Raw genomic sequence first — 24,445 nt, 5'->3', positions numbered from 1 at the left:
CAAATCCACTAAATCCTTGTAACTATGTTATTTGGGTGGTAAAATCAGTGCTAATATGTATATGAAAGGTCTTAGGAATATCTGTTAGCCCCGCGCTAAGCTACTGTCATGTCAGTTGGTCGAGCATTTGAAAAATCCTGATTCGAATGTTGCCTTGGCTTAGAGCGAGCTATATCTTGTGATGTCACGCGAAGGATCTCTGTTCTAAAATGCATTGGGACGGCCATTTGAAAATTTCTGATTCGAACGTTGGCTTACGTCTCTATCTTGGGACGTCACACGCTCTAAAAACAAATATATACAATATCTCTGGAGCCGCGCAAGAGATACAGACTGTCTCTTTGCGCCTGAGCCTACACTCACAGGCTCGTCTGAGCGAAGCAGCGCGCACCCCGGTGATGGTAACGTCCACAGTGACACCTCGCCGAGCCGCCGTGCAGAAAAACTATGTGGTTTAAGACTAAATGATCACCGGGGATTCCTGAACGTTAATGTTGTAGAGGGGACAGGCTTTCACGATCCGATTGTGTCCCGAGACCTGAGAGACACGTCTCCAAATTGCGCAGAAAATCCACTGTCGATCGCTGCGCCGATTCATGCCTCTGACACGTCGACTCGCAACAAAAAAAAAAGTCAAGGCTTTGAATTCAGTGCTGGGGATGTGGAGATCTTTGGCCATTTCCCGTGCCTCTTTTTCCTCTCGTCACTTCGTTCTCTATCCAAGCGCACACACCTCTGTCCGGCCGCATCTGAGTGCGCAGCTCGTGCTCCACCCGAAAATAAATAAATAAACACAAGTTGGACACAAGCCCAGCTGATGATCGCTCTGGTAACGGTCAGTCCATAACTGGACGCTGAATATTAGACACCGAATATAAAACGACACGACTTTTTACGACATATTCCCAGGGGGAAACCCCGTTTTATAATCGGCCCAATACGGCATGTGTCACTGCTGCATGTAACAATACTGCATTGTTGATGCATTTTTTTTTATCAATGTAGCGAGTTTTTATTGAAGTGCAGGCAGAGTTTTTTTTTGTCAGCACTCCCTTCTGAGAATATGTTTCTGTGGCTGCCTGTAGCGTAGGCTACTTCAACAGCGGGTCTCCACACTGTTGATCGTCTACACAACGTTAGCCTGCATGCTTAGGATCCAACTGGCCGGCTGGTTTGAACTCATTTGATTGTCTTTTTTTATATTGTACTCCTTGTGCTCTTAATTCAAACCGCATATCGCATCAGCTCACGTGATGAGAAACATAATCCGACTCCGTTTTCTCTCTCTCTCTCTCTTATTCCCACTCCTATCCTCAAAAACATTTAAAAATGCATATGTCTAAAATAGATAGCAGATTTTTTTGCAAGTTAAATGGGAAATAAATTAATAAGATATAACAATAAATATGAGACAGATATATTTTTATATATTTTCATTGTGACACTGACACCTGTTTCAATTAAACAGGTTGCGGTTGTAGTGGGAAAAAATATCCTACAACTAATTGCAAACCTATATAGGCCTAATAATAATAAGTTACTTTCTGCAAGTGATGTTGAGCTTGCGCTCTCAGCTGTGCCAAAGCATTCAGCGTTGCTAGGGAAACCAGCTACCGTCGCAGCCCGTGCAGCAGTGTGAATTGCCAGTCAGGCTCGTTGTGAGCATGTGCAGCATTTTCTAGTTTGCGTCTCGTTGTGTGGTGAATCTTTTGTCTGAACTGGGCTAAACCTGCTCAGCACCGTGAGTGAGAGAACGTTCCCTTACAGAACGTTGTTGGCCACGCCCACACCACCCTGCAAAATGTTCTAGACAGCAAAAAAGCAGTTTTTTAGACTAAATGTTATAATATTTATGAAAATAAATTTTTAATTGGATGACTGTAAACAGCTTATAGAGAAACCCAACATTAATGTCATATATTTATGTCTGTGGGTTGCCAGAGCCTTTAAATAGACAGCATGAAATGTTGAAATCGCATCCAAGCTAGCGTTGTTGCGGTACCGTGCGTATGGTTGCCAGGTTGTTAATATCCTCCAATTTAAATGTCCAATTTAGCTATAGATCTATTTTTTTGCAAATTATTTAATATAGGGGAGAACGGGGGAATCTGAGGCATCGGGTAATGTGAGCCACCCCCTGTATCTAGGCAACGGAAAACATTTGTGGTCATGTGAGATATATGTTTTCAAGCCCCTCTCATTTCCCCTTGGCCCTGAAATAGAGGACCTCATGGTGCTGTGGTAAGCATGTTTTTTTCACCAAAATAGGTATTTTGCATGTAAAAGTAAATTTTCTTGCTGTCAACTTAATCAACTGTTGTGCCAAAGCAAATGTATTCACGTAGAAAAACTTCTATCATATGTGTTGATGAACTACCAACATATAAAAACCATGTGATGATATTAGCTAAAGATTAGCCTGAAATGCTGAGAGAGTTAGTTTTTTCTCAAATTGTGGTGGTGGGGGAAAGTGAGCCAAATGCTGTGGGGGAAAGTGAGACACTGTCTCACTTTCCCCCACCATGAGGCACAAGTTAAGTTTAGTCTTAAACATATTTTAATGTAATATTACATAACATGTGTTTTATTTTAATATCATACACATTGTAGAAAAGCCATCATGCCAAGGAAATACACCAGGAAGACGACCTGGGGCAACCACACGGAAAGATCACCTTCTCATCTTTCCCTGTAACCGTCAGGGCTGGAATGTAGAGTAGGCCTAGTTGTAGAGTATGACAGGCTGATGTTATAATCCAGTTGGGTCTTCTCCTGTGTTCTGAGTCCCAGGCTGTTCTCGCTGGTTCTGATTTTCCTATGCTTTGACCCCCAGACACAAGCTGGCTCTAAGGGTCCTGTGTTCTGACCCCCATACTGTGTTTTAATCTAACTGGTTCTATCTTTAATTTGAATTTTATTAAAACCTTTTGAATTATAATATGTTGTATTGGATTTTGTTCAGAGTTACTTTCAAGTGTTTAGAAAATTTGCTTTGCTTAATTGACCATTTAATTGACCAAACCCCATCATTGTTTTACTAGTCCAACATTAGTTCTGGAATGTGTGGCTAGCTTTCAGGATTCTAACTGTTACAATATGTGTTGTTATGGTAGTTTCAGAGTGGAAAAAGTAAGTGGATCAGTTTAACCCCAGCTGGTTCACTTTACCCCCTTGATTTTTCTGGTCTGTCTCAGTTTACCCCACAGCTGGGGTAAAGTGAGCCACATGACAACTTTTTTTAAAACAATCATATTTTCACTGCCCTTTGTCTTGAAAAAATTCTGCTAATGCCCATTTCTAGGAAACATCCTGAATTAATGGGAAATGTGTAAATTTGAGTGATACATCATTTTAGCTCGCTTAGAGGGGAGCAAATGTAAAAAGTGGCTCAGATTACCCCGTTCTCCCCTACTCCATATTTGTGAGCATGCTTGTGATAACATATTTTTATTGGCCGTGAGTTTTTATTTTTTTGCCCACAGTAGCCCAATCCATCCAAGAGCACGTTCTCCCTTGTAATGCATGAAAACCGAAAATCTGGCAACCCCGCTGTCAGTCTGCGTAGAGCTGAGCAAGTTTAAATATATTTTCTAGTCTGTATTTCCACCTTGCAATGCCGCTGTTGACTTATTATTTTAATAAGTATTTGTAAGAGAGCAGCCACGTTAGTTTAACAGGTTTAATGTTATAGATCTGCATATTTTTAATGGTTTTATGAAATATCTGTATTAACTGCATGATCATATCACAGTATTTTTTTTACTGCCATGCGAGCTGCCAAGAGAAGCTTGGCGAGCCGCGCAATGAAGTAACACTGGTGTAGACTATTGTTTCCTTATAACCGCCGAGTTCCGCCGTTTATTGTTGTGGGTTCGTCTCCACCCGCCGTGCGTAAAGGCAGCACTATAACAGCTGACGGGAGGAAAAAGAAACAAACCAGCTGATGAACATGATTAAACGCTTAAGGCAGCGGTCAAGAAAACCTTTTTGCTTTGCTTTATGCTGCTCTCACCTTTTTATCTCTCTCCCTCTTTTATTAGCCCACACATATGCCTACACACGTTAATTCTCACACATTGTATGTACAAGTCCAATGGGAAATTTTCGTGTCGACTAGACAGGCAGCGGACATTTAAACGTTTAACCGTCACGATCGCCATCTGCTCGCTTGCGCTCGTGCTTGTGCCCGTGTCATTTGACAAAATGGAAACTTTACAATTGTTGCAAGTGGCCGTATTGTCGTCTTTTCAATTTGAAAACAACCAACATTTAGAGAGATTCTGTCTCAACGCCATGTTTGCTGCGTTCTGAACCAAAACAACAAGCGTGAGTGTCAAGTCATGACGTATTGCAACGAGCGGAAACGATAAGAGGAATTTTTAAGCAGGCATGTTAACGATTCCAAGGAATTGGTTGACTCGGCACCGGTTCTGAAGCGGAACCGGGTCTCGATTCCCATCCCTATTTATTTCAATACAATTTCTCTGCTTTGGGTCCTCTAACACCTCAGCTACTCCTGTTTGTGATGTCCTTCCCCTGCCACTTCCATTTTCCACCTCCCCATCTTATCTTCACCTCCTTCTCCTTTTGCCCATCACCTTAGCCCACTTCCAGTGGAGACGGCAGCGTTTTGTTTGTACGCTTGAGAACAGCCTCAGATTTTGATTTCTCAACCCAATTTCTAGCCAAGGCTCCTGGATACATTTAATGGTACTGGATGATAACACTTTATACTTCAACAGGGTAAAATCTTGTCACAATCGTACCCTCGGATTTGAAGTATTTCACTAAAGATAACGCCGGGCTATTGCTTTCAGCATGCCTCCACTCACCTCTCCATCCTTTTTGTGATCGCTGCCTTCACCTGTCCCAAACTATATCCACACTGGAAGAATGGATCTCCAACCTTTAACGGCTCAGGGAAGAAGAACTACACATGGATTCCCTGGTCACGATAGGTGCAGCTCATTCAGTCGCAGTTGAAGCGGAGCTGGACTCCACCGTTCCGGTCGAACAATTGCCAGTGGATGAAGGCTGGTTACAACAGGGGGCTAAACCACAGATACCGGGTAAAATCACCTTTACTCCTAATCCAAGAATACACAGCTCCACTCTCAATCAAGAGCCATGGTCCGTGCCTCGGAAGAATCGCAGAGGGGTGACACCCCCGCAACCGTTGCCTCCGCATGAACTACAGCTCTCCAACCGCTTCGTCTCACTGGATACACAGGATTCCCCTCTGCTGACCGGCTCCTACTCCACCTCCTCTTCGAAACCACGGTCTCGGCGTTCTCCCGTGCTCCCTGGCCCGTCCACGCAGCCCAGCTGTCCAGTCAACTTGATCGGTAACCGAGCGACGGCGGCTGTCCCTCCTCCAGAGCTTGCAGTGGAACACCCCGCTTCGCAGGGCAGCAGCAGCCAGCGAACACGTCCACCATCGGGTCGCATCAACCCCGGTGGAGCAGCCCAGCTGTCCAGTCAACCTGACGACCATCCAAGGATCGAGTGAGGCTGTCCCTCCTCTACCACCTGCCGGCTACAACGCTCGCAGTTCCCCGGCAGCCAGCCAACACGCAGCTCACGGGGGTGTGTCAGCGCTTCCTCAACGCAGGTACCAAGAGAAATTCCCAACCTCGCTGATCATCGGTGATTCCATTGTAAGGCATATTAAGGCCAGGACACACCAGTCCGACTACCCGAAAATGGAGTCTGCCGTTTCAGGCAGCTCCAGTCTGCCCATCACGGCCAAAAAAGTGCCAAGAACACACCGAGCCGACTACTGACTTTCCGTACGCTCTGCGCTTGCGCGGGACGTAATGTCTCCATAACAGCAGGCAGCGCTAATCTGTATTGTGGCCCAAACAAATACGGAAGCCGGAAATTATGGGCAGCTCTCTAGACCATAAACATAGATAGAAATACATATTTATATTTATAGACCATAAAGAGCACAATTTTTAGCAGAGAGTGTCGAGCATGGTGTCGAGCAGTCAACAAGGGTTGATCCATGTGAGTACTCGCTGAACGAAACAAACATACACATTTAAACAATGGCTAACTGTTGTTAGCTGTTTGTGCTACCTGCCTCACTTCCGGGCTTCACTGATTCGCTAGCCCTTCACCAATCAAATTGCTCCAACTGAAAGACTGCCCGCCGCCGATTGAACATGTTCAATCGTCTCAAAAGAAGCCCGACGACATCTACGACGACCGACGTCACGGCACACACCAAACAGATTCGTGTCCCCGCCACTTCCAGACTCTCCGATGGCTATTATCGGGCTGGTGTGTCCTGGCCTTTAAATCACAATCTGCTGTAACTCACTGTATGCCAAGTGCTAAAGTAGCCGACGTGTTGCGCGAAATTCCTTCCGTCCTCAGCAAACATCCACACGTTAAGGATATCGTTATCCACTGCGGCTCCAATGACACGGCAATGCAGCAGTCTGAGGTCCTAAAGCAGGATTTTACGCGTCTTTTCACCGATCTTAAAAACTGTGGAAAGTCCATCTTTATTTCAGGCCCCATTCCCGTGTTGCACCGGGGAATCGGTCGGTCGTTTCACTCACCTGCTCTCCCTACACACATGGCTGCAATCGGTCTGCCCATCACACAACTTTACTTTTATCGACAATTTTAATCTCTTCTGGGAGCGAGCCTCCATTTTCGGCAGAGATGGTATCCACCCTAGTTTCCGCGGCTCTCGGGCACTCTCTGGAAATATTTTCCATGCAATCGCCACAGCTCCCCGCCATTGACTGACCCCAACCCTCACGATTACAGCTCAAGTCTACACACCGGTCAGTGATTACTTTCCTTCATCGCCAGTGACCCATACTGCAGTTTGTGTGACTAGCTCCCCCAGCACCCCCTACTGTCCACCTCCGGCATCACCATGTAGATTTCTGGTTACTTCACATCCCCATACTGTTGCTGTTTATGTGACTAACCCGACAATACGTTCAAGAAACACTTGTCACTTTAATTGGGGGCGGGACCTGATAAGCCTTTGGCTTCTTCCGTCTCCCTTCGGACAACACAAAGTATGATGTATGAATATTTGCAAGAGAAGATTGTGTATTGTGTGGAATTGTCCGAAAGAATAATAAATAAATAAATAAATAAATAATACTGCAAACCTGTCAAACCTGGTACCCATTCCCCTTCAGCCACAGTCTGCTAAAGTAAATTGGGCTGACAATGCTTTGCACTCAAACACACTAAGTTTGGCCTTGTTAAACATCAGATCTTTGTCCGGTAAAAAAAAAATTATTAATGATTTTATAACTAAGCACAATCTTGATTTTATGTTTTTAACTAAAACTTGGTTGGGCCCAGACAACAGCTCAGCTGTTCTTATCGAGTCAAACCCCCCCCCCCCCCCCCCCCCCAAACTTCACTTTCATGAGTGAGGCCAGAGTTCATAGGAAAGGTGCTGGAGTTGCTATTTTATTTAATGAATCTCTACAATGCAAAAAGATGTCATACGGAAACTTTGTTTCATTTGAATATGTGGCTCTCAAGTTAAATTCAGCCTCTCGAGCCATTTTTATTAATATCTACAGGCCACCAAAATACTGTGCAAACTTTTTTGATGACCTTGCTGGACTGCTGTGTGTAATCTGTATGGAGTTTGACTGTTTATTAATTGTTGGGGATTTTAATATACACGTTGACAAACCCGAGGACAGAGAACTGTGCTATGTACTGGAAAATGTTGGACTCTCTCAACGTGTAAACCAGCCAACACATAACAAAGGTCACACCCTGGACTTATTAATTTCAAAGGGCCTGGGGCCGGTTTCCCGATAACGTCATCTCTTAGCGAGCTACGAAGACTCCTACGTTATGACTTACCAAAGTTGTTTACCTCTGTAGTCGTGGTTCCCGAACGGTCTCTTAGGAGAAACACTCCATACGTCGTACGTACACTGCTGAAATCGATTGCTCAGAGTTCGATTTTCCATTTCCTGCTTATTTCCTGCTTATTTCATTCGCAAAGACTTGCATGACAAGTCTTTGCGAATAAAAGATTACTAGAAATCCTTCTAAGCCGAAACATTTATTTAACACCTCTTGCTTTATAATCTAAGTATATTTAAGAACAATAATCACGTTTCGTGGTGGGTCAGTAAGGAAACTGAAAGTAGAATATCGCCAATGGCCTGTATCAATAAAAACAGACGGCCCAAACAGCGTCCAAATGAGCTAAAATCCTAAATACAATAAACAGTAACATGGCACACTTATTTTAAGGTAAGTTTTAATTGATTATTCATTAATTTTTTCACACGTTTACATGTTTTGAGGCGGAGAATCCGACGCACACAGCGGAGCTGTCAGCTGAGCCGGCTCAGCTGACAGCTCCGCAGTGTGTGGAACACAGTGCGATGGTTCTAGTGTTAACCTTGGTCGAACGTATTACCATAGCCTATAGGCCTACTGATTTAAAAAAAGGTAGCCTAGGCTATAGAAAAATATAGAAACAGCGGAGGAGATTAAGATTGTTTCCAGCAATTATTTTCTTCATGAATGACTTGTGGCAGTTCCATGCGCAACAGGGATGTCACTCGTGTCCGTTTTACGCATGGTGCTTACGGAAGGAAATGTGGGGGTCTGTAGTAGCCAAGCCTATCTCTGGCGATGCCACAGCGATCGCAGGGACTTCACTTGTCATTAAACTTATACATCTGACTGTATTTCATATCAAAGGGACACAGCGATGACTGTATTAGGCTAAATATCAAACTGATAAAAACGATCCGACTGTAGGCTGCAGTGTATCACGTATAAAGTAGCCTATTTTCATATTGACGGACATCGCATCCAATCAGTTAATGCTGATTGTCAAGTCAGTTAGATGACTATGTAGGCTACTTATAGTTTGAACACTTTGTGAATCAGAGTGAATGGTATTCTGCTAAAATATATAGCTTACTTTAAATGTGATATGTACGCTATATACAGTTATCGTTTGTTATTTAATACAGTCATCGCTGTGTCCGTTTGATATGAAATACAGTCAGATTCATTAGTTAAATGACACAAATGAGAGCTGAAACATCCCTACGGTAGAGCTAAGAAGGCTCTGAGGGCGCTCCAGACCAACCTTACCAACGTAGGACGTACGAAAGAGATTCGTAGCAAAGAACGTTTCGGGAAACAGGCGAAATGTTAAGTAGGAACTCTACGTAGGGGTTACGAATGACGTAGCGTTAAGAAGGCTCTACGAAGGCTTTGGGAAACCGGCCCCTGGACATTTCAAACCTTTCAGTGTCTGATGTGGGTCTCCCCGACCATTCATGTTTGTTTTTTTGGAGTACAATATCTATGCACACAACTGAAAAAACTAAGGTTATCAAATAACGGTATATTACTAAAAACACCAGTGGAAAATGTATTCAGGCATTTTCTCTGTCCCCGCTCCTCCCCTGTATCTCAGTTAATGAGCTTGTAGGTAACTTCAACCCAAAAATTACAAATGTTATCGATGGTATTGCACCCACCAAGGTGAAAATCATCTCTGGTAAAAAAGGTCTCCATGGACAAATACCCCTCAGGTCAGAATTGAAAAAAGAGAGTGCCGTAAAGCAGAGCGCAGGTGGCGAAAAACAAATCTCAATGTTCATTATGACATCTTCAAAGAGAGACTACGCACTTTTAACCTAGAACTAAGAAATGCAAGGCAATCTTTCTTCTCTGACATCATCACCAAAAACAGCAACAATGCTCGGGCCCTGTTTGCTGCTGTTGACAGGCTAACAAACCCTCCTGTGTCAGTAGCGTCTGAACATTTTCCACCAGGGCCTGCAATGAATTTGTCTCCTTCTTACTGAGACAACTCATAAAATAAGACAAGCTGTTACCGCATCAATACCAGGTTCAAGATATGTTTTATCTCTGTGCCCATTTAAAATTAATTCAGATGCCATGACAGAGTTTTTTCTGATCAACAAGAAAAACCTGGAGGACATTATACAACACCTGAACTCCTCCTCCTGTTGCCTTGACATTCTGCCCACAGGCTTCTTTAAACTGTCCTTAACTGCATGGCCTCAGATGTCCCAGAAATTGTCAATATGTCCCTTCGCACAGGTGTATTCCCACAGGCCCTGAAAACAGCAGTCATCAAGCCACTCCTAAAAAAGAAAAATCTAGATACATCACTCATGAACAATTATAGGCCGATATCCAACCTACCATTTTTAAGCAAGCTCATTGAAAAATATGTTTATCAACAGCTAAATAATTACTTAGCAATGCATAACTGCTTTGATGTCTTTCAGTCAGGTTTTCGACAACACCACAGCACTGAGACCGCTCTGGTTAAGGTCCTCAATGACATCCACTTAAACACAGACAGTGGCAAAAGTTCTGTCTTAGTTTTACTGGATCTCAGTGCTGCGTTTGACACAGTTGACCACAGCATATTACTAGATCGACTTGCAAACTGGGTTGGACTTTCTGGAACTGTGCTAAACTGGTTTGAATCCTACTTAAAGGAAAGAGACTACTATGTGTCAATAGGCAATTTCACATCCGAGCGAACAAATATTACATGCGGGGTCCCCCAAGGTTCCATTCTTGGGCCTCTTCTGTTTAACATATACATGCTACCGCTAGCTCAGATTATGAACGAGAACAAATTATGTTACCATAATTATGCAGACGACACACAAATTTACATTACCATATCACAAGGAGACTATAGTCCGATTCAAGCACTAAGTAAATGCATTGAACAAATCAACATCGACTGGATGTGCCAAAACTTTCTTCAATTAAACAACGACAAAACTGAAGTAATTGTCTTTGGTGCCAGGGATGAACAATTAAAAGTCAGCGCACAGTTTAAATCTGTTATGTTACAAAGCACACACCAAGCTAGAAATCTTGGAGTAGTCATAGATTCAGACTTGAATTTCAAAAAACACATTAAATCAATTACTAAGTCAGCCTACTACCACCTTAAAAATATATCAAGAATTAAAGGGCTAATGTATGCATTTATTTTTAGTAGACTTGACTACTGTAATAGTGTCTTTGCAGGCCTTCCTAAAAAATCAATCAGACAGCTTCAGCTAATTCAAAACGCTGCTGCTTGAGTCCTGACTAGGACCAAAAAAGTGGATCACATCACCCCAGTTCTGAAGTCTTTACACTGGCTTCCTGTCAAACAAAGAATTGATTTCAAAACACTGATGTTGGTTTACAAAGCCCTAAATGGTTTAGGGCCAAAATACATTACTGATCTGCTGATTCGTTATGAACCTACCAGAGCTCTTAGGTCGTCTGGGACAGGTCTTCTAAAAGTCCCCAGAGCTAGGACTAGACAGGGAGAGGCGGCTTTCAGCTTTTATGCACCCAATGTCTGGAACAGACTGCCAGAGAGTCTGAGGTCTGCTGAAACTCTCAGCTCTTTTAAATCGGGTCTCAACACTTTCCTGTTTCCCTTTTAACCTGTAATTTTTATTTTTTGTTCAAATGTTTTATTTATTTTATTTAAATGTTGTATTTATATGCATGTTTTAAATGTGTTTCTTTTTTGTATGTGTATTATATACTTGATGTATTTTAATTTTGACCCTGTGAAGCACTTTGAATGGCCCTGTGTCTGAAATGTGCTATATAAATAAAATTGCCTGGCCTTGCCTATATCTAGCGTCCCTCCTACAGTGTCCCTCCTCGGCCCTGCTTACCTTCCCCCACCCTCTGCTTACTATCTGTTAACAGATGCACACGATGCACACATCTCTTGTCATAGGAATTGCCCCCATTCCATTACCTTTTACTCTCTTTTCCCTCTTTCTGTCTTCCTCTCATTCGCTCCCTCCCTGTCTCTCTGCTCGGTGCTGGGGGTTGCTGTGCTCTTCAAAGCCCCTTGGCTGAGAGCAGTAGATCACAGAGAGGCCTGTGTGAGTGAAAGGTTAATGGATGGCCTTTGAACATATATTGGTAGTCGGGACGGGCGGGAGAAGAAGGGAGAGGCCGGGGCGGAGTGGCAGTGTGTTTTCTTTCAGACCTCCGTTTGAAGATGACGCACACGCCACTCTCATGTGTCTGCCTGTATACAGGAGGCTGTGCTGTGTTTGTTTATTCATTTGTTCACTGTGTTAGCGTGCAAATGTTGCTGCGTGCGACGTGTGTCCATCTTGTTTGTGTATTTGTGTTTGTTTGTAGTTGTGTGCGTTGGGGTGTGTTAGTTTGTGTATATTGATTTGTTTACTGCAAACAAGCTACTACATAAAGGTTTGGGGACAGTGTTCCTGTTTTAGCAGCCTCTTTTCTCCCAGGACCTTGCTGCAAAACTCTCACGCTTTGTAGCCGTGAAGGACTCTGTGTGTATGTGTGTGTGTGTGTGTGTGTGTGTGTGTGTGTGTGTGTGTGTGTGTGTGTGTGTGTGTGTGTGTTTCCAGGGAGTGCTGGTTGGTGAATGTGTGCAAAAGTGCGGGTTTGTATGTGTCAAGCATGTCATGTGTTCGACAATGTGTGCATTGTGCCTGTGTTATGCAGACTGCAGATTGATAATTACCTGCAGCAGCTTATGGTTGGCCGCCAAGGGCAGAGAGAGAGTGGAGGGAGGGATTGACAGAAACACACAGAGCGAGAAAGAGAGAGAGAGAGAGAGAGAGAGATGGATGAGTGGAGAGGCTGGTAAAATTATGAGGGGGTAAAGGAGGAAGGGATGTAAGGGAAAAGAGGAAAACTGGTAGGTGAAGGGTCAGGACACGAGGGAGGAACTCATACATGAGAATGTAGGGGAGGGTAAATGACAGAGTGTGCGGGTGGATGAAATTGGATGTGGGATCGAGGGATGGTGCTCGTGTTACAGTTTTTCACAATTGTTTAAACAAATTTTTTGGAACATCAGACACAATGTGCACAATCTGAAACTAATTTACCAACTGCTTAACCAATTCTGCTGAACTCCAAACACATTTCCTGCCTTAGACTCATATTTTCATTCCAAAACACAAACTTTTCACAACATTATACACACAATTCTCTATATCTTCCACACTCTTCCTGAATTCTCTCTCATGGTATTCACACAGAACACACTGCCAATCAAATTTCTAAACTCAAAAGGCTTTTGTGCAGTTAGCTATAGAAGGGTCAGAGATGAGATCCTGTTTGCTGTGATTTACAGTAGACTGCACATTTTGGTACAAATACAGTTTTTGCCGAATACTGTAAACACTAAAAGTGACTGCTATGACCACAGCATCACAACCTCTAACTTTTGTAACTATGCCCTAAACCAAAGCACCAACCCTACAAACACGATATATGCTTTGCACTGTGTTTGAAATTCTCCAACACACTTCTTGAAAAAAAATTTAAATAATTGAATATCAATCAGTCTAAACCTTAGCATTACAAATAGACCCCCAGGTGAACTCAGCTCCTTTCTGAGACAGTAAGAGTCAGGGGAAGAGGAGGAGAGAGAGTGACAGGAGTACGAGGACAAATAAGGCAACAGACGGAGACACATACAACAGGAACACTATAGTGGACTATGTTAGAGATCATGGCCTATCAATGAGGGAGCCTGGACAGAGAGTGCAGCCCAACCTGAGTCGCTCCATAATTAGAAGATTTAGACTGAATATCAGGTGATCATTTCCCTGTTGCTTCTCAAAGGATGACATTGAGTGTGATGTTGATGAGGCGATGTGGCCAGACGCAAACAGGAGGCGGTATCCATAAAAGGATTCATAATTCAACCACCCAATTCCTTACAACGCAGTTTTTTTTAACCATTGTTCCTTAATTTTACTGTAATTGTTTCTTAGTTTATACTGACATACTGAATTGCTTGAACTGCAGTCCAACCTATTCATTGTGTTTGTTTGAAATGGCAAAATTATCTATTCTGCAACATGTGTGTTAGCATTTGGCAAACACCGTAAAGTATTTGTTGTTACTGTAGGTGAAAGTGTATGAACATGCAAAGGCATAATTCTACTGATAAAGCATTCATATAGTGGTTTGCATTTATATAGTGTTTTCCATTCTGCACACCAGTGTTCAATGAGTGCTAGAAATGTCTAGTCATATGATGTGTGTGTTTGTCATTTGAAAAGAAAACACCATTTAGTGAAGAGTTAACATTGTTTTGAGGGTAAAGTGTGCTTTTGCAAGAGAAGTGAAGGATTTTGCATTTTGTGTTTGAGTTTTGAGATTTGTGCTTAGGGTTTTGAAAAAGTGAAGTAGTCTACCAGGAAATTTGTTTGCAATTGTGAAAAACTGTAAAAAGAAGAAAAAAAAACACAAAGCGAGGGGGCACATAGGTATAATCAATATTCAAGATTCAAAGTGTTTCTTCCTTTGTTTTTCACAGACTGAATGCCAATAAAGAAATATAAATATAGGCAATATACAAGTAAAATAGAAAAAAAGCAGCAACCATATAGAATATACAATTTACAAGGTGAATAGAAGAGCAGCAACTAGACAAAATATTACATTTAAGTTAAAATAAAATAAAACTGAATGGTGCAAATCCAAGAAAGTGTGCCGTTGTGCATGGGCAAAATGTAAAAATGTAAACAGTGGTGGCAGTCCTGAGGTAGAATAATAACAATAACAACAGTAACAACAGACTCCTATCTGTTGTTTAGGAGTCAGAGGGCAGTGGGGAAGAAAGAGTTCTTTAGTCTGGACTTCACACTTCTGTACCTCCGTCCTGAGGGTAGGAGTGTAAACAGTCCATGCTGGGGGTGGGTAGGGTCCTTGAGTATGGAGTTAGCTCTCCTGTGGACTCTGCGGTGATACAGCCGGTCAAGATGTTCTCAACAGGGCAGCTGTAGAAGTTTCTGAGGATCTCAGGTGACATGCCAAACTTCCTCAGCCTCCTCAGGAGGTACAGCCGCTGTTGTGCTTTCTTAACCAGCTGTGTGGTGTTGAGTTTCCAAGTGAGGTCGTTGCTGATGTGGACGCTGAGGTACTCGAAGCTGCTCACCCTCTCTACTTCAAGCTCCTCCAAGAACAGTGGCCGATGAAGACTCCTCTTCTTCCTCTTGTCCACTATCATCTCCACTATGTTCAGTGCGCTGCTGGTCAACCAGATGGAAGGATACAAGGATACCAAGGGTTCAGCAGTGTATTGAAGCCAAGTCTCTTTTCATTTCGTAGATATAAAAGAAATAGGTACAGGAGCACCTGAAATGCTGTGAACTTTAGCTACCTGCTCATTCTTACAAACAGATTGATCAGCTCATAAACATGCACACAAAGATACACACAAACACATGCTCTGTCCACAAGTCTTCAGTTTAGGGTAGAATGAGGTTAATTAAGTTTCTAATGCAGCAGCAGGGCTGGGCTTTGGCACTGATCTTTTCTGACAGGTCTCTGGATGCGACCTGCAGTTTTTCCAAATGCAGCAGGCCTTGCATGGTCGCCACTAGTGCCCCCTTCTATCCTCCACACTTTATCTGTCACTCTTCCGCCCTATTCTAAAACTTTCTCCCACCTCCTTCCTAACTCTCCCCTCTGTGCTTCTCTGCTCTCTCTCTCTCTCCATTCTCATCCCTGTAGCCGTTTCCCTGCATCACCTGCAGTTTTACTTCACCAGTGTTTATATGAATCTAGGTCTGACTTACTGTCTGTTGGCCTGTCTGCCTTGTGATATGGCAAGCTGCGTAGTTTGTTGATGCTTTAATAACTTTTGAACGGTAGTAAAGTCGGAGTTCCTTACTTTTTCCCCGTGGAGGCGAACAGCTGTTGTTCCGTTCCAAATCAGCTGTCCTCTGCGCCATCATAACCCATACAGGAGCTTATCAATTCATCCAGGAATGTGCATCTTTTCGGCGATTTATAAATCCATACAAAGATCCAATATTGATAGTCTTTTGTTTTCATATTATATCCATTATTGACAGCCTATTCCCATGATGCAAGCAAGTCACGGTTGATGATGGGCAATAGCAGCGCTGAATGTAAACAAACAGCTGAGCTAAGCTAACGTTAGCATTATGCCAAGCATTACCTTTCCTTCCGAAATCGCGCTAATGTTGTTGTAGCCTATAGAGTTATTAGGAACACAATCTATTCTTCCTCCATCTCTCTCTCCCTCCTGCGCTTGGTGCTGCTTTTAGTTTGCCTCACTCTGGTAACATCACGTAGCCTACTACAGCTGATATCACCGGTTGCGCTTTGAAAGGGCATCGGCCAACTAGGTCAAAGTTCAAATAATTTGATAATATATTTTAAATGAACGTCTAATTTGTATTTTACAATTGTTTTATAACTTGTGTATCCAAATATTATTTGCTGACAAAATATACTGCAGTTTGAGCTACCTTTGCAAAAATAAAAATAAAACGAATATTCTGAATTCTGAATTGAGCTCCGAATACTATTTTAACAAACGAATACTCGGATATTCGAATAGTTCGGGCCAGCCCTAGATATTTTACACCCGTTGAATCTCCTACTTTTTAGGCAGGCTGATTTTTATTTTAGGCTATGCCGTTTCCCTCTGCTGAGGCACTTTTTATTGCATAATTAGGCGCCAGGGCCAGCTATGTAGTGGTTTGACAGTATGTGCACGTCCCGTCTCGCCTCCCTCCTCAAGTTTATGTGTGTGTGTGTGTGTTGCTCTGTGTCTGCGTGGCTTTTTAACCGCCTGTCTTCATCTCTCTGCCATGCCTGCTTGTTACCCCCACAGCAAAGTTTGTCAACACACACTGAGAGTTCTCGAGGTTGAGGATGTATGAGGGTTAGGCCCTGTGTGTGCTTGCGTGCCTACAGGATCTTTGGTGTGTGCCCATCATTGCAAATGCATGAGTATGTGTTGCATGAGGGGCGTGTGTATCCCATTTCCAGCGGGGGCACACTTAATTCTCTTATGAATGATGTAATGTTAGGAGCTGTGCTGTAATTCAGTTCAGTTAGAGGCCTGGGCTGCTGAGGAGAGAGGCTTTCTGTCCTGAGCAAATGGGAACAATAGGAGGTCCTGTCTACCTCTGTCTGCCTCGCTCCCTTAATGTTGGTGACCTTGTGCCTCCTCAAAGAACCATCCTCGTGTTCATTTTCTGCCAGAATTTAGTTTGATGGTTCCTATCTTTTTCTGTTGTGACCCTGTCAACTTTTATTTATTTATGTGAGCTTGACTCAGCTCAATCACAGTGGATGTGTGTCACTGTTGTGTTGCTTTGTGTAGTGACCTTTGACCACGACTGGTGACTCCCCATACAGTCGCTCCTCATCTCTCTATTGCCTGTAGGACACAGGCGGCGGAGATGAGATAGCATCCTATCATTGAGGCCAATGTTACCCCCTCCCCTCCACCCACACACACGCACACACACACACACACACACTGTCCCACCAGCAGCCCCCCCCCCCCCCCCCTCCCCCGGCACCCTCATGTAAGGCCTTTAGGTTTGTCTCTGGACGTCACTTTGTCACAACTCTTCAGCTTGAAGGCTGCCTAGATGTGACAGTTCTGTCGGCACCGCCTCTGCTTGTAATGACAGGCCATGCTCCAGCGAGTCATTAGGCCAACTCACGGTGCTAAGTGAGTGGCTAAGATACGGGGCTAAGCTGATAAAGCACTGGAGAAATTGGCCGGGATGATTCTCTGCTAGATAGGGATTTCCATCACTGAGACCTCTTAGTACTGTCCAATGACTGTAAAATGACTTGTTCCTCTTCCCCAGCTTTAATACGGAACTAACCTGAAAATCATTAGGGCCTGTAGATCATATATGCAGTATCATTGTCAAACTCATATTAGTGCCACTTAGGGTTTATTTTAGGGATGGTGATCAAGAATCCCAACTCATCAGCCTGTAGTTTCTCAACTACCAAGGCAAGGCAAGTTATTTATATAGCACAATTCAGACACAAAGCCATTCAAAGTGCTTTACAAGGGCAAGATTAAAATACATAATGCACATTAGAAAAGCGAAGAATGTTCCCTGGCACAATGCTTCAACACCATGCTAATGAGAAGAATTGGGAGACGACTGCTGAAACAGACAGAGGGTCTAAGAAGGGCTGGTCACATTTGAGGATAAATAAAAGTTAAATGAAAATTAAATGAAATTTCGGCCTCAGAAAGACAGTCAGCCATCCAGCTAACAAGTCCGCCTTAGGGCCACAGATCTCCACAAGTATAATCTCCTAGTGCAGGGGTGTCCAAACTACGGCCGGCTTTTTATTGGCCCGCGGCCGATTTTAAAAAATTTTATTTATTTATTTTTTATTTTTATTTTTTAGTTAACCCACTAGTGCAGGGGTGTCAAAACTGATTGATTGGCCCGCGGCACATTTAAAAAATATAATGTAATATGGCCCTTTTAATTTTTAAATAATTATATTACAGAGAAATATGTCCCATAAAAGAAAAAGAGCACCAAGCCCATCCCAGAGGACCCTGCATAATATTTTATTTTAAATTAATATTATTATGGAAAATCCATGTGTCCTTCTTCAATAGCTTCTAATTCATCGGACACAGTGTCTCCAAATGATTTTTTCACACAAAATTCTTCAGATTAAGACTCTTAATTTTACTCTCAAAGTGCACCAGATTCATAGCCTGGCATTCCCAGACCTGCCACTAGGCGCTGGCAAATTAAATTTGCTGCGCGTGTTGGTCTGGACACACTCCGTTGAAGCTTTATCAAGAAAGCCAGAAATCTGTCTGGTGGTTTCAATTGGTTCTATCTAATATGGGCGCGCCAGAGCCCTTTATATGGTGCTCTGGGAGGACGTAACCGGATGACGACAGTGACGTGCATGCGACGTCGAAGCCGTGATAGTAAACATCAAAGATGGCTGCGGATATGTTGTGTGAGTTTGAGACTGCTTTGGCCTCGACCCTTAACGATTTGGAAGACGGCACTCAAATCTTTCATTAGCAAGTAAGTGGAATGTTCTATTTTGCCGACCGACAACGGCAAACGTTTAATTTAACAGTTTAACAGCTGTTCACTAAACGAAAGGGGCTTACGTCGCCTTGTGCATCGCTCTGATTGGTTGTAGTGCTATCCAACTGCGTGCAGTGGCATTTGAAATGCACGAGTAGGAGCCGCCCCTTGAGTTGGAAATTACTATTGATCGTGGCCAGACCCTCTATCGTTCAAGATATCAGGGTCTGGATTTCCAGGCTACCAGATTCACGCATTTCACTTTAAAAAGTTAAAAAAATCTCCCGGGTGGGCATACCCCCGGACCTCCCTAGCAAGGTTAGGAACTCGGCTGGCTAATATTTTCACCCAGCTGGACATTGGAGGCAATAGTAGAAACACTGGGTGTCTGAACATCTAACAATAGTCAATGATTTGGGCAGCGCTAAAATTGAAGAGGGCCCCCTAATCAAATTCTGCTTAGGGCATCTTGGAGGCTTGGGCCGGCTCTGAGGGGAAATGTGTCTGTATAATTTGCAAGGAAAGTGTTGCCGTGAAGAAGGATTACAATTTACAAAGACACTATGAAACTAAACATCAGAGCATGTGGTCCTCAGTGAAAAAAGTTTGGACACCCCTGTCTTAGTGTGACTCAATCCAAATAGTCACACTATAGAGTGTCTGTGACAACACATTCCAAGGTCAAATTGTCAGACACATAGAAATCAAAATGCTTTTATGCTTGAAAGCGCAAAAGAATGCTATGATAATGTTTCTATAAAGAATAATCTTTGTCTCTATCTATCCATACTGTGAACTTTTAAAATGATAACTGTAGTCTCTCCAAGCCAGTCCTGATGTAACAAACCAGCTTTTCTGAAACTTTCTAAAGAGTTGGTCATTATATACGCCATGTCTCCACATCAACAGTGATCTTAGGTCATATTTCAATGTGTGTGTGTGCGTGAAAGTGAGCAGTGAGCATAGATGTAAAGACTAGAGAAAAGGAGTGTGTGCAAGGGCTAGCCTAGCTTCTGCAAAACGATGTTTTTGTCTGAGGGTCCCGGCATCTCTCCACCCTCAGGCTTTAATTACTGTGTGAGGATAATGACTCAAATCCAATCAGTTCTCTCTCTTGCTCTTAATTTGTATGGAGCTTCAGCCCCTCACACCAGCTGCCCTGGAGTGACACCAGGCCCCTTTCAGTTTGACTGTGTGTGTGTGTGTGTGTGTGTGTGTGTGTGTGTGTGTGTGTGTGTGTGTGTGTGTGTGTGTGTGTGTGTGTGTGTGTGTGTGTGTGTTTGTGTGTGTGTGAAAGAGAGTGCAGGAGAGAGAACGCGGTCTTGTGCATGCCGTCACATCTGTACAAACCAGATATTAACACAGTTTTATATACCAAGGGAGATGAGTCACAGCCTCACTGTGACGGATTAGCTCCACCTATACTTATGGCTGCTGCTGAGAAATGCACTTTGTAATACAGCCATAATGAGTCTGATAGGCACAACTAAATTGGCACGTGTGTATGTGTGTGTGTATGTATGTGTGTGTGTTTACGACTCTGTGTGTGTTGGCTGAAGAGACCCTGAAACCTTAATGGATTCCTGCAGAGTGAAGGACGATCGTAGCCCATGGCCAGTCCAAGCTTATCCTCTGCTCATCTCATCTCAGCTAAGCTCAGAGCCAGCCACAGCTCCAGCTAGGCCTCAGGCCATCTGGCTGACACACAACCACGTACACACACACTGTCTCAAATGCAAACAGGCACTGAATCCATGAAGTTAGTTTCCACACTTGTTTGTGAATACGCCATTCAAAAAATCGGTATGGGAGGCGCAGCCGGCTGTACTTACAGGATGAATTTCATATTAAACCTGGAACTTGTCTAATAATTGGTGTGTAGGTGTGAAATACAATACATTAATGGCAGAAGTAGAGATTTGCAGTGGTGCCAGAAATAGGCTTGTTATCATGGTTGCTGTCACCATTAAACTATTCAGTAATAGTTGTGCCTAATTGTGGCTAAATATACATATATTGCAACAGCTGGGCTAGAAAAAGTAATACCTAAAAAAGCTAAGGGAACTTATCTCACATTCTGCGTACATTTAGACTGGTGATTTGTTTTGAGTTCACATCATTGTTATCAATAGGCTCATTATTTTTTATATTCTAAAAATTGTGCATCAAATATCTATATTCATTCAGGACTGTCGGAGAAGCTTACTAATAACTCAATCATCAGCCAATAAATGAAATCAACTGCTTGTGTCTGTTTGGCCCAAGAGTCCTTCCATGATGGCTATTTTGAATTGGTGCTCGGTGGCTTGGCAGTAGATGGCCCTGAATAGCTAATAATATTTACCATATAAAGTCTGCTTGGAATGTAAATCTATGTTTAACATCTAATCTACCTCCTCTGTTTAGGTGCCATTTGTCCTGTTGTGTTGGTCCACAGTGTAAGTGGACTGAGTGTGATCACTCCTGGTGGCACTCTTCAGTGTCACTCTTCTCTTTGCCCACTGTGTAGTTTGAATCAGTGGACAGCTGAAGACTGCTGTGTACTTACACCACAGGGTAGTTAAGAGAACAAGGCCACACAGTGACACTATACACTGCAGTCCAAATGTGACATCAGGACTCTATGTGTGTGTGTGTGTGTGTGTGTTGTGTGTGTAATACATTGTGAACGCACACGTTGGACTGCCCAGTACGTCTGCGTATGTGCTAATTTGCTCGTGTGGACTTTGTTTGACTGGCCTTGCCTGCTGTTTGCATCTCTGTGTGCTTTAATTAGTATGCGCGTTTGCATCTAGGCCTTTGTGATTTGGCACTGGCACTGCATGCTGGCGAGGCATAAAAGATGTGAAGTCTGTCTGTGCTAGTCATTCAGCCTTAATGCCGTTAGTTACACAACGGAACTCCAGTCCCAGCTGCATAAATGGGTGGCATTCAGAAATATGAGCAAGTCTGATGTCAGTGAATCATGTAGCGCACTGCTGCAGAGCATGTCTGGGATGACTGACATTGACATTGACCCAGATGGGCAATCCTCCTGAATGGACAGCGGCTGAAACCTAAGCAGTACTATCTCAGTGTCAGGAAGGGAAAACTGCCCCGCTGTGTGGGTTTCAGCATTTCCAGTAGTGGGAGTGGGGGGCTTACTCAGTGCCTTTGGCTGCTGCTGCTTCTGCAGTGAGTGCCTCAGTTTAGAAAGAACTTCTAAATTCTTACTCCGCTTAAGTGGCGCCAGCATTGTTCTGTTTAGACTTGACAGTATGCCCAACGTCAGCCCTAATAGGTGCAATGTCCTTCCTATACTGACACTGCAGAGGAGAGCTCAGTCTTCAGACAGCAGACAGCACCTACCAGTCTCTGATACAGCTCCAAAACTTCAAATGTTATTTCCCGGTGTTTTGTCAGTTCAGGACCATGGATAGCAGCGCTCACCTCCGCTGGCAGGACTCTCAGCACAGAGATACTGTTGTTCACTTCACTGCCAGATCACTCCGTCTGTCTATGCTTCTATTCTGTTTCTGTGCACCTGCCTCCACCTGGACTGTAAAGTAGCCGGCAGCCATTTTGTAATTGTGTGTGTGTGTGTGTGTGTGTGTGTGTGTGTGTGTGTGTGTGTGTGTGTGTGTGTGTGTGTGTGTGTGTGTGTGTGTGTGTGTGTGTGTGTGTGTGTGTGTGTGTGTGTGTGTATGGGGCAAATGCGGAGGCAGTTGGAAAGGTATGCAGTTATGGAGAGAGCTGGAGTGTCTCTCTCAGTGCCTCTTTGCAGCCCTCTTTCATGCCTCTCAGTCTGGCACAGCGATTAACCCTGAGTACCCTACTGTCCCTGCTGACCTTTCCTCCACACAGAGCTTCACTGCTGGCCACAGTAGTACAATGACATGCCTCTCAGATGGCTCATCACCAGAAGTGAATGAATAAATGATGTGCACACTAGAGGTGCAGGTATACAAAGAGTAAGACAGACATTTTTTTTTGTTTGCTTGTTCTACCATTATTATTTCATCTCTCCTTCATGGTATATCCTAAGGTGCTGCTCCTACACCTCTATAAGGTGGAGTAGAGTAAAGGATGCTGGGATGGACACACAGTTCTAATCCTGAAGGGGGTTTAGTATGATAAGATGCTGCCTGGCTGTGTGTAGGAGTTTGTTAACACTTGGAAACTCTCACAGTTTGTTTCACAAGTGGTGCAATATCTTCTTGGAGAAGCGTGGATGGCTGTGAATGCTTCATGCCAACATGTGATCTGAAATGTTCCAATGTGAAATCTGCCTTGCTGGGCTGTGCATCAACAGTACAAAAATATAACTGCTCAGTTAATGAGAGTCGATTATTGCTCATTGGTTTTTTCCATGAGGAAAATGGGCACAGCTTTTGTTCGGCCTGCTCTTCTCCAATGCTACATGTCATATTTACAATGCGGTGGAATAATAAAGTGGCTCCTTAAAGTATTAAGGTTCATTGAATTGTCAATAACTTTGCGTGTCTCCTTCTTTTCCACTCCAGCTCTGAGCCGGTCAATGATGCCGTTCGGCCTGATGCGTCGAGAGCTGGCGTGTGAAGGCTACCCCATCGAGCTGCGCTGCCCGGGGAGTGACGTCATCATGATCGAGACGGCCAACTACGGCCGCACCGACGACAAGATCTGTGACGCAGACCCCTTCCAGATGGAGAATGTGCAGTGCTACCTCCCCGACGCCTTCAAGATTATGTCACAGAGGTACAGTAGCTATCTGTTTGGATCTTCTGAATGTGTTCGTAAAGAGTACAAGAGTCCTGTTATTGGCCACGGAAACAAGATATTATTTCACAACATTCCTTCAGCATTTCCTGATTTTTTTCTCCTGAGGTGTTGATATCTTAAATAAATACTGAAGTCGGCATCATTGTTTTGTGCAGAACACCCCTGCATCTTGGCAAGACGTGCATGTGTGTGTATATATATGTGTTAAGTTGCACATACAAGTGTGTGTATGTGAATGCTTATGTTTTGTGGTGTTTATGGGGCTTTCTTCAGCTGCTTTCTGTGTTTGCGCTCAGCATCTGCTTCCTTTGAGCTCAGATCAATGAGAGCCCTCTACTAGCTATCCATCACGCATGTAATGGAGGCACAGGGTGCTAGCTTGTGGAAAGAGCAAGGGGGTGGAGGAGAGAATTGTGGGTGTAAAGGAAGGGGAGAGACAGCTAGAAATGATAGGATGATAGAGTGTATCCAGCATAGATTTGTAAATATGAAGGGAGTGAGAGACAGCTAAGGGGAGAAATGCTAGAAGCTGCACGGAGGATTATGTGATGAGAATGAGAGAGTATGTGTGTGTGGATGTGTGATCTGGGGGGGGGTGCGATCTTAAGAAGGCATGCAGAGGTGCTTATATTTGGGTATTATGTGCATATGAATGTTTTCGCTGTGCGTGTGGTTTGTAGAGTATTTGCCTTAACCCCCCCCCCCCCCTTCCCTACTGTCCTTCCTAGCTCTCTCACCTCTAATTGCTCCCACTCACAATCCCCCAGGAGAGGAGCCTCTTACGTCACTCGCCCTCTCTACGCTCCCTGCTTCCCTCTCTC

At 43.6% G+C, this 24,445-nt stretch overlaps 1 protein-coding gene across 1 annotated transcript in view; it reads left to right on the top strand.

The window, feature by feature from the left end:
* adgrl1a (adhesion G protein-coupled receptor L1a) overlaps positions 1-24,445 on the top strand; it is a gene marked incomplete at both ends in the record, with an annotated part of 80,173 nt that overhangs the window by 10,311 nt on the left and 45,417 nt on the right. Inside the window, one exon of the mRNA XM_080043274.1 lies at positions 23,387-23,600. Within this exon, the coding sequence (XP_079899400.1) occupies positions 23,387-23,600 (214 nt within the window). The remainder of the gene's footprint in view (positions 1-23,386; positions 23,601-24,445) is intronic.

Source organism: Ammodytes marinus (genome assembly GCF_949987685.1).
Source record: "Ammodytes marinus genome assembly, chromosome: 16".
In the NCBI taxonomy this organism is placed as follows: domain Eukaryota; kingdom Metazoa; phylum Chordata; class Actinopteri; order Uranoscopiformes; family Ammodytidae; genus Ammodytes; species Ammodytes marinus.
Note: the sequence above shows the minus strand (reverse complement) of the source record. Positions and strands in the feature narration are given on the sequence as shown.